Source organism: Poecile atricapillus, chromosome 39 (genome assembly GCF_030490865.1).
Source record: "Poecile atricapillus isolate bPoeAtr1 chromosome 39, bPoeAtr1.hap1, whole genome shotgun sequence".
Lineage (NCBI taxonomy): Eukaryota > Metazoa > Chordata > Aves > Passeriformes > Paridae > Poecile > Poecile atricapillus.
This window is the reverse complement of record NC_081287.1, coordinates 1,194,906-1,207,941: the sequence shown is the minus strand read 5'-3', so window position 1 is coordinate 1,207,941 and position 13,036 is coordinate 1,194,906. Positions and strand designations below refer to the sequence as shown.

Below are 13,036 nucleotides of genomic sequence, written 5' to 3'. Positions count from 1 at the left end.
ACACCCAAAAAAACCCAAACCCCCCCCCAAAAACCCACCCCAAAAACCCCCAAAAAAACCCCACAACCCCCCCAAAAAAACCCAAAAAATACCAAAACCCCCCCAGAAGAACCCCAAAAACCCAAAAAAATTCCAAAAAATCCCCAAAAAACCCAAAAAATTCCCCAAAAATCCCCAAAAGACCCCCAAAAAACCCCAGAAAAAATCTCAAAAAATCTTCAAAATTCCCAAAAAACCCAAAAAAATCCCCCAAAATCCCCAAAACCCCCCCAAAAAAACCCCCAAAAAATCCCAAAAAACCCCCAAAATTCCCAAAAACCCCAAAAAAATCCCAAAAAATCCCCCAAAATCCCCAAACCCCCCCCGAAAAAAACCCAAAAAAATCCCAAAAAATCTCCAAAATTCCCAAAAAATCCCCAAAAATCCCCAACCCCCCCCCCCAAAACCCCAAAAATATCCCAAAAAATCCCCAAAATTCCCAAAAAACCCAAAAAAATCCCAAAAAACCCCAAAATCCCAAACCCATCCCATCCCCTCTCCGGCTTTTCCGCTTTTTTCCTCTTTTTCCATTGGGATTTTCCCCTCTTTTCCCACCTCAGCATTCCCAGCTCGGATTTGGGATTTTCCAGGAGGAAGAGGAAGGGTCAGGGTGGAAAATTTGGGATTTTTCCTCATCTTGAATTCCTGGGAATTTTGTCAGCCTTTAATTAATATTTTACTTAATTAATAATTTACTACTGGAAAAAATTATCCCTGCTTAATTATCCCCATTTTTTTGGGATCCAGAAAATTCCATCCCTCCTCAAATCCCATCCTGGGGAATATTAAAATCTGAGAATTCCCAGATTTTTTTTTTTTTGGGATGCTCAGCCTGGAATTTTCCAATCCTTTGGATCAAAATCTGGGATGAGCCTCGGGGTTGTTCCGATTGTCCCAACGATCCAAAGGGATGGAAAAGTGCCCGGGGTGGAGTCGATTTTCCGGAATTTTCCGCTTTATCCTGAATTTTCCAGGCTCTCAGGAAGCTCTGGATCCACGCTGGGATATCCCAATCCCATTTTTATGGAATTTTTCCCCATTTTTATGGAATTTTTCCCCATTTTTATGGAATTTTTTCCCTCCAAACAACGGGAAGAGGATCCTGAGGGGCTTTAAATGCTGGGAATCCTTTGGAAAAATCAGGAATTGAGTTTGGAATTCCCTAAATTTATTAATTAACGTAATTAGGCTGGAATTTTCAGCTTTATCCCGGATTTTCCAGGCTCTCAGGAAGCTCTGGATCCACGCTGGGATATCCCAATCCCATTTTTATGGAATTTTTTCCCTCCAAACAACGGGAAGAGGATCCTGAGGGGTTTTTAGCCCCTTGGAAAAATCAGGAATTGAGTTTGGAATTCCCTAAATCCATTAATTAATGAAATTAGGCTGGAATTTTCAGCTTTATCCTGAATTTTCTGAGCTCTCAGGAAGCTCTGGATCCACGCTGGGATATCCCAATCCCATTTTTATGGAATTTTTCCCCATTTTTATGGAATTTTTATCCTCAAAACAACGGGAAGAGGATCCTGAGGGGTTTTTAGCCCCTTGGAAAAATCAGGAATTGAGTTTGGAATTCCCTAAATTTATTAATTAATGAAATTAGGCTGGAATTTTGAGCTTTATCCTGAATTTTCTGAGCTCTCAGGAAGCTCTGGATCCACGCTGGGATATCCCAATCCCATTTTTATGGAATTTTTCCCCATTTTTATGGAATTTTTCCCCTCAAAACAACGGGAAGAGGATCCTGAGGGGCTTTAAATACTGGGAATCCCTTGGAAAAATCAGGAATTGAGTTTGGAATTCCCTAAATTTATTAATTAATGTAATTATGCTGGAATTTTTTCCATGGGGGAAAAATCCTGGCCCCACTGATCGACCCTCAGGGGGGGTTGGGATTGGTGGGGAGGGGTCCTGGAGCTCCAAAATTCCCGAATTTTCCGGGAAAAACCCCGAGCTGGGAATTCTTTGTGGCTTTTCCAACAATTCCCGAGCTTTTCCCACAATGGATCCGTTGTTTTCCCTCCGGGGGTTGGGGACGATCCCGACGGATCCTGAGCTCAATGAGGAGCTTTGTGTTCCCGAGGGAAAATCCAGGAATTCATTCCAAGGGTTTGGGAATTCTCATCCGGCCTCGGGAGCGACCCTTGGAATGAGGAGGGGTCCTGGAGGGGGGTTAAGGGATGGGATTTGGGGTGGGAATGTGAATTCCATGGGAATTTGGGGTGGGAATGTGAATTCCATGGGGATGTGAGGAGGGATTTGGGGTGGGAATGTGAATTCCATGGGAATTTGGGGAGGGATTTGGGAGCAGTGGGATTTGGGGTGGGATTTGGGATGGGAATGTGAATTCCATGGGAATTTGGGGTGGGATTTGGGGTGGGAAGGTGAATTCCATGGGAATTTGGGATGGGATTTGGGATGGGATTTGGGATGGGATTTGGTGGGATTTGGGGTGGGATTTGGGGTGGGAAGGTGAATTCCATGGGAATGTGAGGAGGGATTTGGGATGGGAAGGTGAATTCCATGGGAATTTGGGGTGGGATTTGGGATTGGGAGGTGAATTCCATGGGAATGTGAGGAGGGATTTGGGATGGGAAGGAGAGCAGAATTCCATGGGAATTTGGGGTGGGATTTGGGATGGGATTTGGGATGGGAGGGAGAGGTGAATTCCATGGGAATTTGGGGTGGGATTTGGGGTGGGAATGTGAATTCCATGGGATTTTGGGGTGGGATTTGGGGAGGGATTTGGGATGGGGAGGTGAATTCCATGGGAATTTGGGGTGGGATTTGGGGTGGGGAGGTGAATTCCATGGGAATGTGAGGAGGGATTTGGGGTGGGATTTGGGATGGGGAGGTGAATTCCATGGGAATTTGGGGTGGGATTTGGGATGGAATTTGGGATGGGAATGTGAATTCCATGGGAATTTGGGGTGGGATTTGGGATGGGGAGGTGAATTCCATGGGAATTTGGGGTGGGATTTGGGGTGGGATTTGGGATTGGGAGCAGAATTCCATGGGAATTTGGGGTGGGATTTGGGATGGGGATTTGGGATGGGGATTTGGGATGGGAAGGTGAATTCCATGGGAATTTGGGGTGGGATTTGGGATGGGGAGATGAATTCCATGGGAATTTGGGATGGGATTTGGGATGGGAATGTGAATTCCATGGGAATGTGATGAGGGATTTGGGAGCAGTGGGATTTGGGGTGGGATTTGGGGTGGGAATGTGAATTCCATGGGAATTTGGGGTGGGATTTGGGGTGGGGAGGTGAATTCCATGGGAATGTGAGGAGGGATTTGGGATGGGAATGTGAATTCCATGGGAATTTGGGGTGGGATTTGGGGTGGGATTTGGGATGGGAATGTGAATTCCATGGGAATTTGGGGTGAGATTTGGGGTGGGAAGGAGAGCAGAATTCCATGGGAATGTGAGGAGGGATTTGGAGTGGGAACGTGAATTCCATGGGAATTTGGGATGGGATTTGGGATGGGGAGCAGAATTCCATGGGAATGTGAGGAGGGATTTGGGATGGGGAGCAGAATCCCATGGGAATGTGAGGAGGGATTTGGGATGGGATTTGGGATGGGAAGGTGAATTCCATGGGAATTTGGGGTGGGATTTGGGAGCAGTGGGATTTGGGATGGGATTTGGGATTGGGAGGTGAATTCCATGGGAATTTGGGGTGGGATTTGGGGAGGGATTTGGAGTGGGAACGTGAATTCCATGGGAATTTGGGATGGGATTTGGGATGGGGAGCAGAATTCCATGGGAATTTGGGGTGGGAAGGAGAGCAGAATTCCATGGGAATTTGGGGTGGGATTTGGGATGGGGAGCAGAATTCCTATGGAATGTGAGGAGGGATTTGGGGTGGGGAGGTGAATTCCATGGGAATTTGGGGTGGGATTTGGGGTGGGGATTTGGGGTGGGATTTGGTGGGATTTGGAATGGGATTTGGGGAGGGATTTGGGATGGGGAGGTGAATTCCATGGGAATGTGAGGAGGGATTTGGGAGCAGTGGGATTTGGGGTGGGATTTGGGGTGGGGAGCAGAATTCCATGGGAATTTGGGGTGGGATTTGGGGTGGGATTTGGGATGGGAAGGTGAATTCCATGGGAATTTGGGGTGGGATTTGGGATGGGATTTGGGATGGGAAGGTGAATTCCTATGGAATGTGAGGAGGGATTTGGGATGGGAAGGTGAATTCCATGGGAATGTGAGGAGGGATTTGGGATGGGAAGGTGAATTCCATGGGAATTTGGGGTGGGATTTGGGGTGGGAAGGAGAGCAGAATTCCATGGGAATGTGAGGAGGGATTTGGGAGCAGTGGAATTTGGGGTGGGATTTGGGGTGGGATGGAGAGCAGAATTCCATGGGAATTTGGGGTGGGATTTGGGATGGGGAGCAGAATTCCATGGGAATGTGAGGAGGGATTGGCTGTGGGTCAGGCTGGAGGTGTCCAGGGGTGAATCCATGGAATTTGGGGTGGGATTTGGGATGGGATTTGGGGTGGGAACGTGAATTCCATGGGAATGTGAGGAGGGATTTGGGATGGGATTTGGGGTGGGAACGTGAATTCCATGGGAATGTGAGGAGGGATTTGGGGTGGGATTTGGGGTGTGGAGGTGAATTCCATGGGAATTTGGGGTGGGATTTGGGATGGGATTTGGGATGGGAATGTGAATTCCATGGGAATTTGGGATGGGATTTGGGATGGGAAGGAGAGCAGAATTCCATGGGAATGTGAGGAGGGATTTGGGATGGGGAGGTGAATTCCATGGGAATTTGGGGTGGGATTTGGGATGGGGAGGAGAGCAGAATCCCATGGGAATGTGAGGAGGGATTTGGGATTGGGAGCAGAATTCCATGGGAATGTGAGGAGGGATTTGGGATGGGAAGGTGAATTCCATGGGAATGTGAGGAGGGATTTGGGGTGGGTCAGGCTGGAGATGTCCAGGGGTGAATCCATGGAATTTGATGGGATTTGGGATGGGAGGGAGAGCAGAATCCCATGGGAATGTGAGGAGGGATTTGGGAGCAGTGGGATTTGGGATGGGATTTGGGATGGGAAGGTGAATTCCATGGGAATTTGGGATGGGATTTGGGATTTGGGACAGGATTTGGGGTGGGAATGTGAATTCCATGGGAATTTGGGGTGGGATTTGGGATGGGATTTGGGGTGGGAAGGTGAATTCCATGGGAATGTGAGGAGGGATTTGGGAGCAGTGGGATTTGGGGTGGGATTTGGGGTGGGATTTGGGATGGGGAGATGAATTCCATGGGAATTTGGGGAGGGATTTGGGATGGGATTTGGGATGGGGAGCAGAATTCCATGGGAATTTGGGGTGGGATTTGGGATGGGAATGTGAATTCCATGGGAGTGTGAGGAGGGATTTGGGATGGGATTTGGGATGGGAATGTGAATTCCATGGGAATGTGAGGAGGGATTTGGGATGGGATTTGGGGTGGGAAGGTGAATTCCATGGGAATTTGGGGTGGGATTTGGTGGGATTTGGGATGGGATTTGGGGTGGGAATGTGAATCCCATGGGAATGTGAGGAGGGATTGGCCAGGGGTGAGGCTGGAGATGTCCAGGGGTGAATCCATGGAATTTCCCTTGATGGGAACCAAGGCCAGAGGAGCAGGAATTCAGTCAGGAACAGGAATTTGGGAATTTGGGAAGAGCAGGAATTCAGGAACAGGACGGGAATTTGGGAATTTGGGAACAGCAGGAATTCAGGAACAGGAATTTGGGAATTTGGGAACACAGCAGGAATTCAGGAACAGGAATTTGGGAATTCAGGAACAGCAGGAATTCAGTCAGGAACAGGAATTTGGGAATTTGGGAATTTGGGAAGAGCAGGAATTCAGGAACAGGAATTTGGGAATTTGGGAATTTGGGAATTCAGGAACAGGAATTTGGGAATTTGGGAATTCAGGAACAGGAATTTGGGAATTTGGGAAGAGCAGGAATTCAGGAACAGGAATTTGGGAATTCAGGAACAGCAGGAATTCAGGAACAGAACAGGAATTTGGGAATTATTTGGGAACACAGCAGGATGGGAGCCCACCAAGCTCATCCCAAAGATCTGGAATTTTCCTTTCCCTGGATTTGGGGTGAGAATCCCCGGGAAGAGCTCGGCAGGGACGGATGGAGCTGCAGAGGGAATTCCACAGGGACAGGCTGGAGGCAGGAAATCCGGGAATTTCCCCTGGGATGGGGAATTCCCGATTTTTCCACCCTTTGTCCCCTGGGTCACACCTGGCCCAGGTGGGAGGCGGCCGGATCCGGCCTCGGTGACGTCACAGTGACGTCACGGCGGGATCCGGCCGGAGCTGGGCGGATCCTGCTCCGTGTGCCCAAAAAATTCCTGGAATGGGAATTCCCAGGGGGCTGGGGGAGCTCCTGGGGGGGGGAGGAGGGAAGAGCTGATCCCACTGGATCCAAATTTATGGGAATATTCCTGGGATCAGGGAACAGCTGATCCCACTGGATCCCAATTTATGGGAATATCCCTGGGATCAGGACTGGGATCAGGGAACAGCCCATCCCATTGGATCCAAATTTACGGGAATATTCCTGGGATCAGGGAACAGCCCATCCCACTGAACCCCAATTCCCAGGAATCTCCTGGGAATTCCCACTGGGATCAGGGCTGGGATCAGGGAACAGCCCATCCCACTGGACCCCAATTTATGGGAATATTCCTGGAATCAACATTCCTGTGGAATCAGGGAACAGCCGATCCCACTGAACCCAAATTCCCTGGAATATTCCTGGGAATTCCCACTGGGATCAGGGAACAGCCAATCCCACTGAACCCAAATTCCCTGGAATCTCCTGGGAATTCCCGTGGGATCAGGGCTGGGATCAGGGAACAGCCGATCCCACTGAACCTCAATTCCCTGGAATATTCCTGGGAATTCCTTTGGGATCAGGGAACAGCCGATCCCACTGAACCCCAATTTATGGGAATATTCCTGGGATTGGGGCTGGGATCAGGGAACAGCCGATCCCACTGAACCCCAAATTCCCTGGAATCTCCTGGGAATTCCTGTGGGATCAGGGAAGAGCTGATCCCACTGGATCCCAATTTATGGGAATCTCTCCAGGATCAGGGAACAGCCGATCCCACTGAACCCCAATTCCCAGGAATCTCCTGGGAATTCCCACTGGGATCAGGGAACAGCCGATCCCACTCAACCCCAATTCCCTGGAATATTCCTGGGAATTCCCACTGGGATCAGGGCTGGGATCAGGGAAGAGCTGATCCCACTGGATCCCAATTTATGGGAATATCCCTGGGATCAGGGAACAGCCCATCCCACTGAACCCCAATTCCCTGGAATATTCCTGGGATTGATATTCCCATGGGATCAGGGAACAGCTGATCCTGCTGGATCCAAATTTATGGGAATATTCCTGGGATCAGGGAAGAGCTGATCCCACTGGGTCTAAATTTATGGGAATATTCCTGGGATCAGGGAACAGCCGATCCCACTGGATCTAAATTTATGGGAATATTCCTGGGATTGGGGCTGGGATCAGGGAAGAGCTGATCCCATTGATCCCAAATTTATGGGAATATTCCTGAGAATTCCCACTGGGATCAGGGCTGGGATCAGGGAACAGCTGATCCCACTGAACCCAAATTCCCCGGAATATTCCTGGGAATTCCCACTGGGATCAGGGAACAGCCGATCCCACTGAACCCCAATTTATGGGAATCTCTCCAGGATCAGGGAACAGCCGATCCCACTGGATCTAAATTTATGGGAATATTCCTGGGATCAACATTCCCACTGGGATCAGGGCTGGGATCAGGGAACAGCCGATCGCACTGGATCCAAATTTATGGGAATATTCCTGGGATCAGGGAAGAGCTGATCCCACTGGACCCCAATTTATGGGAATCTCGCTGGGATCAGGGAACAGCCGATCCCACTGGACCCCAATTTATGGGAATATTCCTGGAATCAACATTCCACTGGGATCAGGGAACAGCCGATCCCACTGAACCCAAATTTATGGGAATATTCCTGGGAATTCCCACTGGGATCAGGGCTGGGATCAGGGAACAGCCGATCCCAGTGAACCCCAATTTATGGGAATATTCCTGGGAATTCCCACTGGGATCAGGGAACAGCCAATCCCACTGGACCCCAGTTTATGGGAATCTCTCCAGGATCAGGGAACAGCCGATCCCACTGGATCCCAATTTATGGGAATATCCCTGGGATCAACATTCCCACTGGGATCAGGGAACAGCCGATCCCACTGAACCCCAATTCCCTGGAATATCCCTGGGAATTCCCACTGGGATCAGGGCTGGGATCAGGGAACAGCCGATCCCAGTGAACCCCAATTTATGGGAATATTCCTGGGATTGGGGCTGGGATCAGGGAAGAGCCGATCCCACTGAACCCCAATTTCCAGGAATCTCCTGGGAATTCCCACTGGGATCAGGGAACAGCCGATCCCACTGAACCCCAATTCCCTGGAATATTCCTGGGAATTCCCGTGGGATCCGGGAATTCCTCCCTCCCTGAGTTGATTCCAGCTTTTCCCTCCCGGGGCCGGGCTCTTCCCGCCGGACTCGTCCTCCCGGTCGGGCAGGAATTGTTTTCCTTGGAATGACGTCAGCGAGGATGAGGATCTGCCGGGAATTCCAGGAATTCCGGGGCTCCCGGTGACGTCCGGGGCGGTTCCGGCATCCGCGGCCGCTCCCACGGAATTCCCGATTCCCAACCGGAGATTCCCAGCTCGGGAAAAGCTGCAGGGATCCCAAATTTGTCATTTTTCCAGGAAAAATCCTCCCAGGATCTGGATTCTCTGGGAATTCCCAGATTTCCAGGAATTTTCTGTTCCCAGGGATTGATCCCAAACCTTTCCCAGCCTCATTCCCACTGATCCAGGCTCAGGAAAAGCTGCAGGGATCCCAAATTTGTCATTTTTCCAGGAAAAATCCTCCCCAGGTTCTGGAACTTGTGGGAATTCCCTGATTTCCCATTTTCCAGGAATTTTCTGTTCCCAGGGATTGATCCCAAACCTTTCCTAGTGCTCATTTTTCCAGGGAAAATCCTCCCAGGTTCTGGATTCCCTGGGAATTCCCTGATTTTCCAGGAATTTTCTGATCTCTGGGATTGATCCCAAACTTTTCCCAGTGCTCATTTTTCCAGGAAAAATCCTCCCAGGTCCGAATTCTCTGGGAATTCCCTGATTTTCCAGGAATTTTCTGTTCCCAGGGATTGATCCCAAACCTTTCCCGGCCTCATTCCCGCTGATCCAGGCTCAGGAAAAGCTGCAGGGATCCCAAATTTGTCATTTTTCCAGGAAAAATCCTCCCCAGGATCTGGATTCCCTGGGAATTCCCTGATTTTCCATCTTTTCCCATTTCCCAGGAATATTCTGATCCCAGGGATTGATCCCAAACTTTTCCCAGTTCTCATTTTTCCAGGAAAAATCCTCCCAGGTTCTGGATTCCCTGGGAATTCCCTGATTTCCCAGGAATGTTCTGATCCCAGGGATTGATCCCAAACCTTTCCCAGCCTCATTCCCGCTGATCCAGGCTCAGGAAAAGCTGCAGGGATCCCAAATTTGTCATTTTTCCAGGAAAAATCCTCCCCAGGTTCTGGATTCCATGGGAATTCCCTGATTTCCCATTTCCCAGGAATTTTCTGATCCCAGGGATTGATCCCAAACCTTTCCCAAACCTTTCCCAAACCTTTCCCAGTTCTCATTTTTCCAGGAAAAATCCTCCCAGGTTCTGGATTCCCTGGGAATTCCCTGATTTTCCAGGAATTTTCTGTTTCCAGGGATTGATCCCAAGCTTTTCCCGCTGCTCTCCACTCCCTTTTCCATGGGATTCATTCATTCCTTGATCCGTTTTTTTCCATCTTTTCCGTCTTTTCCAGGGATTTCCTCCCCCGCGGCTCCGGGATCGTCACGCGCCGCCCGCTGATCCTGCAGCTCATCTTCTCCAAGACGGGTACGGAGCCGGAAAAACGGGAATGGGAACGGGAAAATCCCGCAATTCCCGGATTTCCCGGAGCTCAGGGGGGGAAAATGAGGGGGAGAACTCTGGGAATGCCGAGGAATTCCAAGGAATGCCGAGGAAATCCTAGGAATTCCAAGGAATGCCAAGGAAATTCAAGGAATTCCAAGGAAATCCAGGAAAATCCAAGGAAAACAAAGGAATTCCAAGGAATTTCAAGGAAATCCAAGGAATTCCAAGGAATGCCAAGGAAAACCAAGGAATTCCAAGGAAAAGTGAGGAAATCCAAGGAATTCCAAGGAATTCTGAGGAAAACCAAGGAAATCCAAGGAATTCCAAGGAAATCCGAGGAAATCCAAGGGATTCCAAGGAATTCTGAAGAAATCCAAGGATTTCCAAGGAAATCCAAGGAAATCCAAGGAATGCTGAGGGATTCCAAGGAATTCCAAGGAAAACCAAAGAATTCCAAGGAAATCCAAGGAATTCCAAGGAATGCCAAGGAATTCCAAGGAATGCCAAGGAAAACCAAGGAATTCCAAGGAAAAGTGAGGAAATCCAAGGAAATCCAAGGAATTCCAAGGAATTCTGAAGAAATCCAAGGAATTCCAGGGAAATCCAAAGAATTCCAAGGAAATCCAAGGAATTCCAAAGAATTATGAAGAAATCCAAGGAATTCCAAGGAATGCCAAGGAATTCCAAGGAATGCCGAGGAAAACCAAGGAATTCCAGGAAATCCAAGGAAATCCAAGGAAATCCGAGGAAATCCAAGGAATTCCAAGGAATTCTGAAGAAATCCAAGGATTTCCAAGGAAATCCAAGGAAATCCAAGGAATTCTGAGGAAATCCAAGGAAATCCAAGGAATGCTGAGGAATTCCAAGGAAATCAAAGGAAAACCAAGGAATTCCAAGGAAAAGTGAGGAAATCCAAGGAATTCCAAGGAATTCTGGGGAAAACCAAGGAAATCCAAGGAATTCCAAGGAAATCCGAGGAAATCCAAGGAATTCCGAGGAATTCTGAAGAAATCCAAGGATTTCCAAGGAAATCCAAGGAAATTCAAGGAATTCTGAGGAAATCCAGGAAATCCAAGGAATGCTGAGGAATTCCAAGGAATGCCAAGGAAAACCAAGGAATTCCAGGGAATCCAAGGAAATCCAAGGAATTCCAAGGAATTATGAAGAAATCCAAGGAATTCCAGGGAATTCCAAGGAATTCCAAGGAATGCTGAGGAAAACCAAGGAAATCCAAGGAATTCCAAGGAATTCTGAGCAGGGCACGGAGACGGATCATTTTCCTTGGTCAACCCCCACCAATCCCGATATTCCAGGATAATTCCAGGATAATTCCAGAGGTTTCTTTGGAAGGAGATTCAACCCTCCCAGAGTGATTTTCCGGAGAATTCCGGGGAATCCCCCTGGTTTTCCCCCTTTTTTCCCACTTTTCCTTTATTTTTCCCACTTTTCCCATTTTTTTTCCCCACTTTTCCTTTTTTTCCCCCCTTTTCCCTTTTTTTCCCACTTTTCCCGTTTTTATTCCCACTTTTCTCGTTTTTTTCCCCACTTTTCCCATTTTTTTTCCCACTTTTCCCATTTTTTTTCCTTTTTTTTCCCCACTTTTCCTGTTTTTTTCCCCACTTTTCTCGTTTTTATTGCCACTTTTCCCATTTTTTTCCCCACTTTTCCTTTTTTCCCCACTTTTCCCTTTTTTTTCCCACTTTTCCTTTTTTCCCCACTTTTCCCGTTTTTTTTTTTCTTTTTTTATCCCCACTTTTCCCGTTTTTTTTCCCACTTTTCTCGGGTTTTTTTCCATTTTCCCCACTTTTCCCATTTTTTTCCTTTTTTCTCCTCACTTTTCCCGTTTTTTTTCCCACCTTTTCCCATTTTTTTCCCTTTTTTTCCCACTTTTCCCATTTTTTTTCCTTTTTTCCCCACTTTTCCGGTTTTTTTTCCTTTTTTCCCCACTTTTCCCGTTTTTTTTCCTTTTTTTTCCCCACTTTTCCTGTTTTTTCCCCAATTTTCCCGTTTTTTTTCCCACCTTTTCCCATTTTTTCCCCCGTTTTTTTCCCCACTTTTCCCGTTTTTTTTTTCCTTTTTTTCTCCACTTTTCCCGTTTTTTTCCCACATTTTCCCATTTTTTCCCCGTTTTTTTCCCCACTTTTCCCGTTTTTTTTTTCCCGTTTTTTTCCCACTTTTCCCGTTTTTTTTCCCACTTTTCCCATTTTTTTCCCATTTTTCCCCAGAATACGCGGAATTCCTGCACTGCAAGTCCAGGAAATTCACGGATTTCGAGGAGGTTCGGCAGGAGATCGAGGCCGAGACCGAGCGCGTCACCGGAACCAACAAAGGAATTTCCCCCATCCCCATCAACCTGCGGGTGTATTCCCCACATGGTGAGGGGGAAATCCCGGGAAAATAACGGGAAAATAACGGGAAAAATCCCGGAAAAGTATGGGGAAAATCCCGGAAAAATATGGGAAAAATAACGGGAAAAATCCCGGAAAAATACGGGAAAAATATGGGAAAAGTACGGGGAAAATATGGGAAAATAACGGGAAAAATAATGGGAAAAATAACGGGGAAAATACGGGAGAAATGCGGGGAAAATAACAGGAAAAACGGGAAAAATAACGGAAAAAAATAACGGGAAAAATAACGGGAAAATAACGGGAAAAATACGGGAAAAATATGGGAAAAGTACGGGGAAAATATGGGAAAAATGGGAAAAATAATGGGGAAAATACGGGAAAAATAACGGGGAAAATAACGGGAAAAATAATGGGAAAAATAATGGGAAAATAATGGGAAAAATATGGGAAAAGTACGGGGAAAATATGGGAAAAATAATGGGAAAATAACGGGAAAAATAACGGGAAAAATATGGGAAAAATCCCGGAAAAGTACGGGAAAAATAACGGGAAAAGTATGGGAAAAATATGGGAAAAATGGGAAAAATAACGGGGAAAATAACAGGGAAAATACGGGAAAAATAACGGGGAAAGTAACGGGA

General features: G+C 47.5%; 1 protein-coding gene across 1 annotated transcript in view; it reads left to right on the top strand.

Moving 5' to 3' along the window:
• DNM2 (dynamin 2) overlaps positions 1–13,036 on the top strand; it is a 63,299-nt gene that overhangs the window by 3,041 nt on the left and 47,222 nt on the right. Inside the window, 2 exon segments of the mRNA XM_058861912.1 lie at positions 9,953–10,026; positions 12,270–12,419. Coding sequence (XP_058717895.1) covers positions 9,953–10,026; positions 12,270–12,419 — 224 coding nt within the window.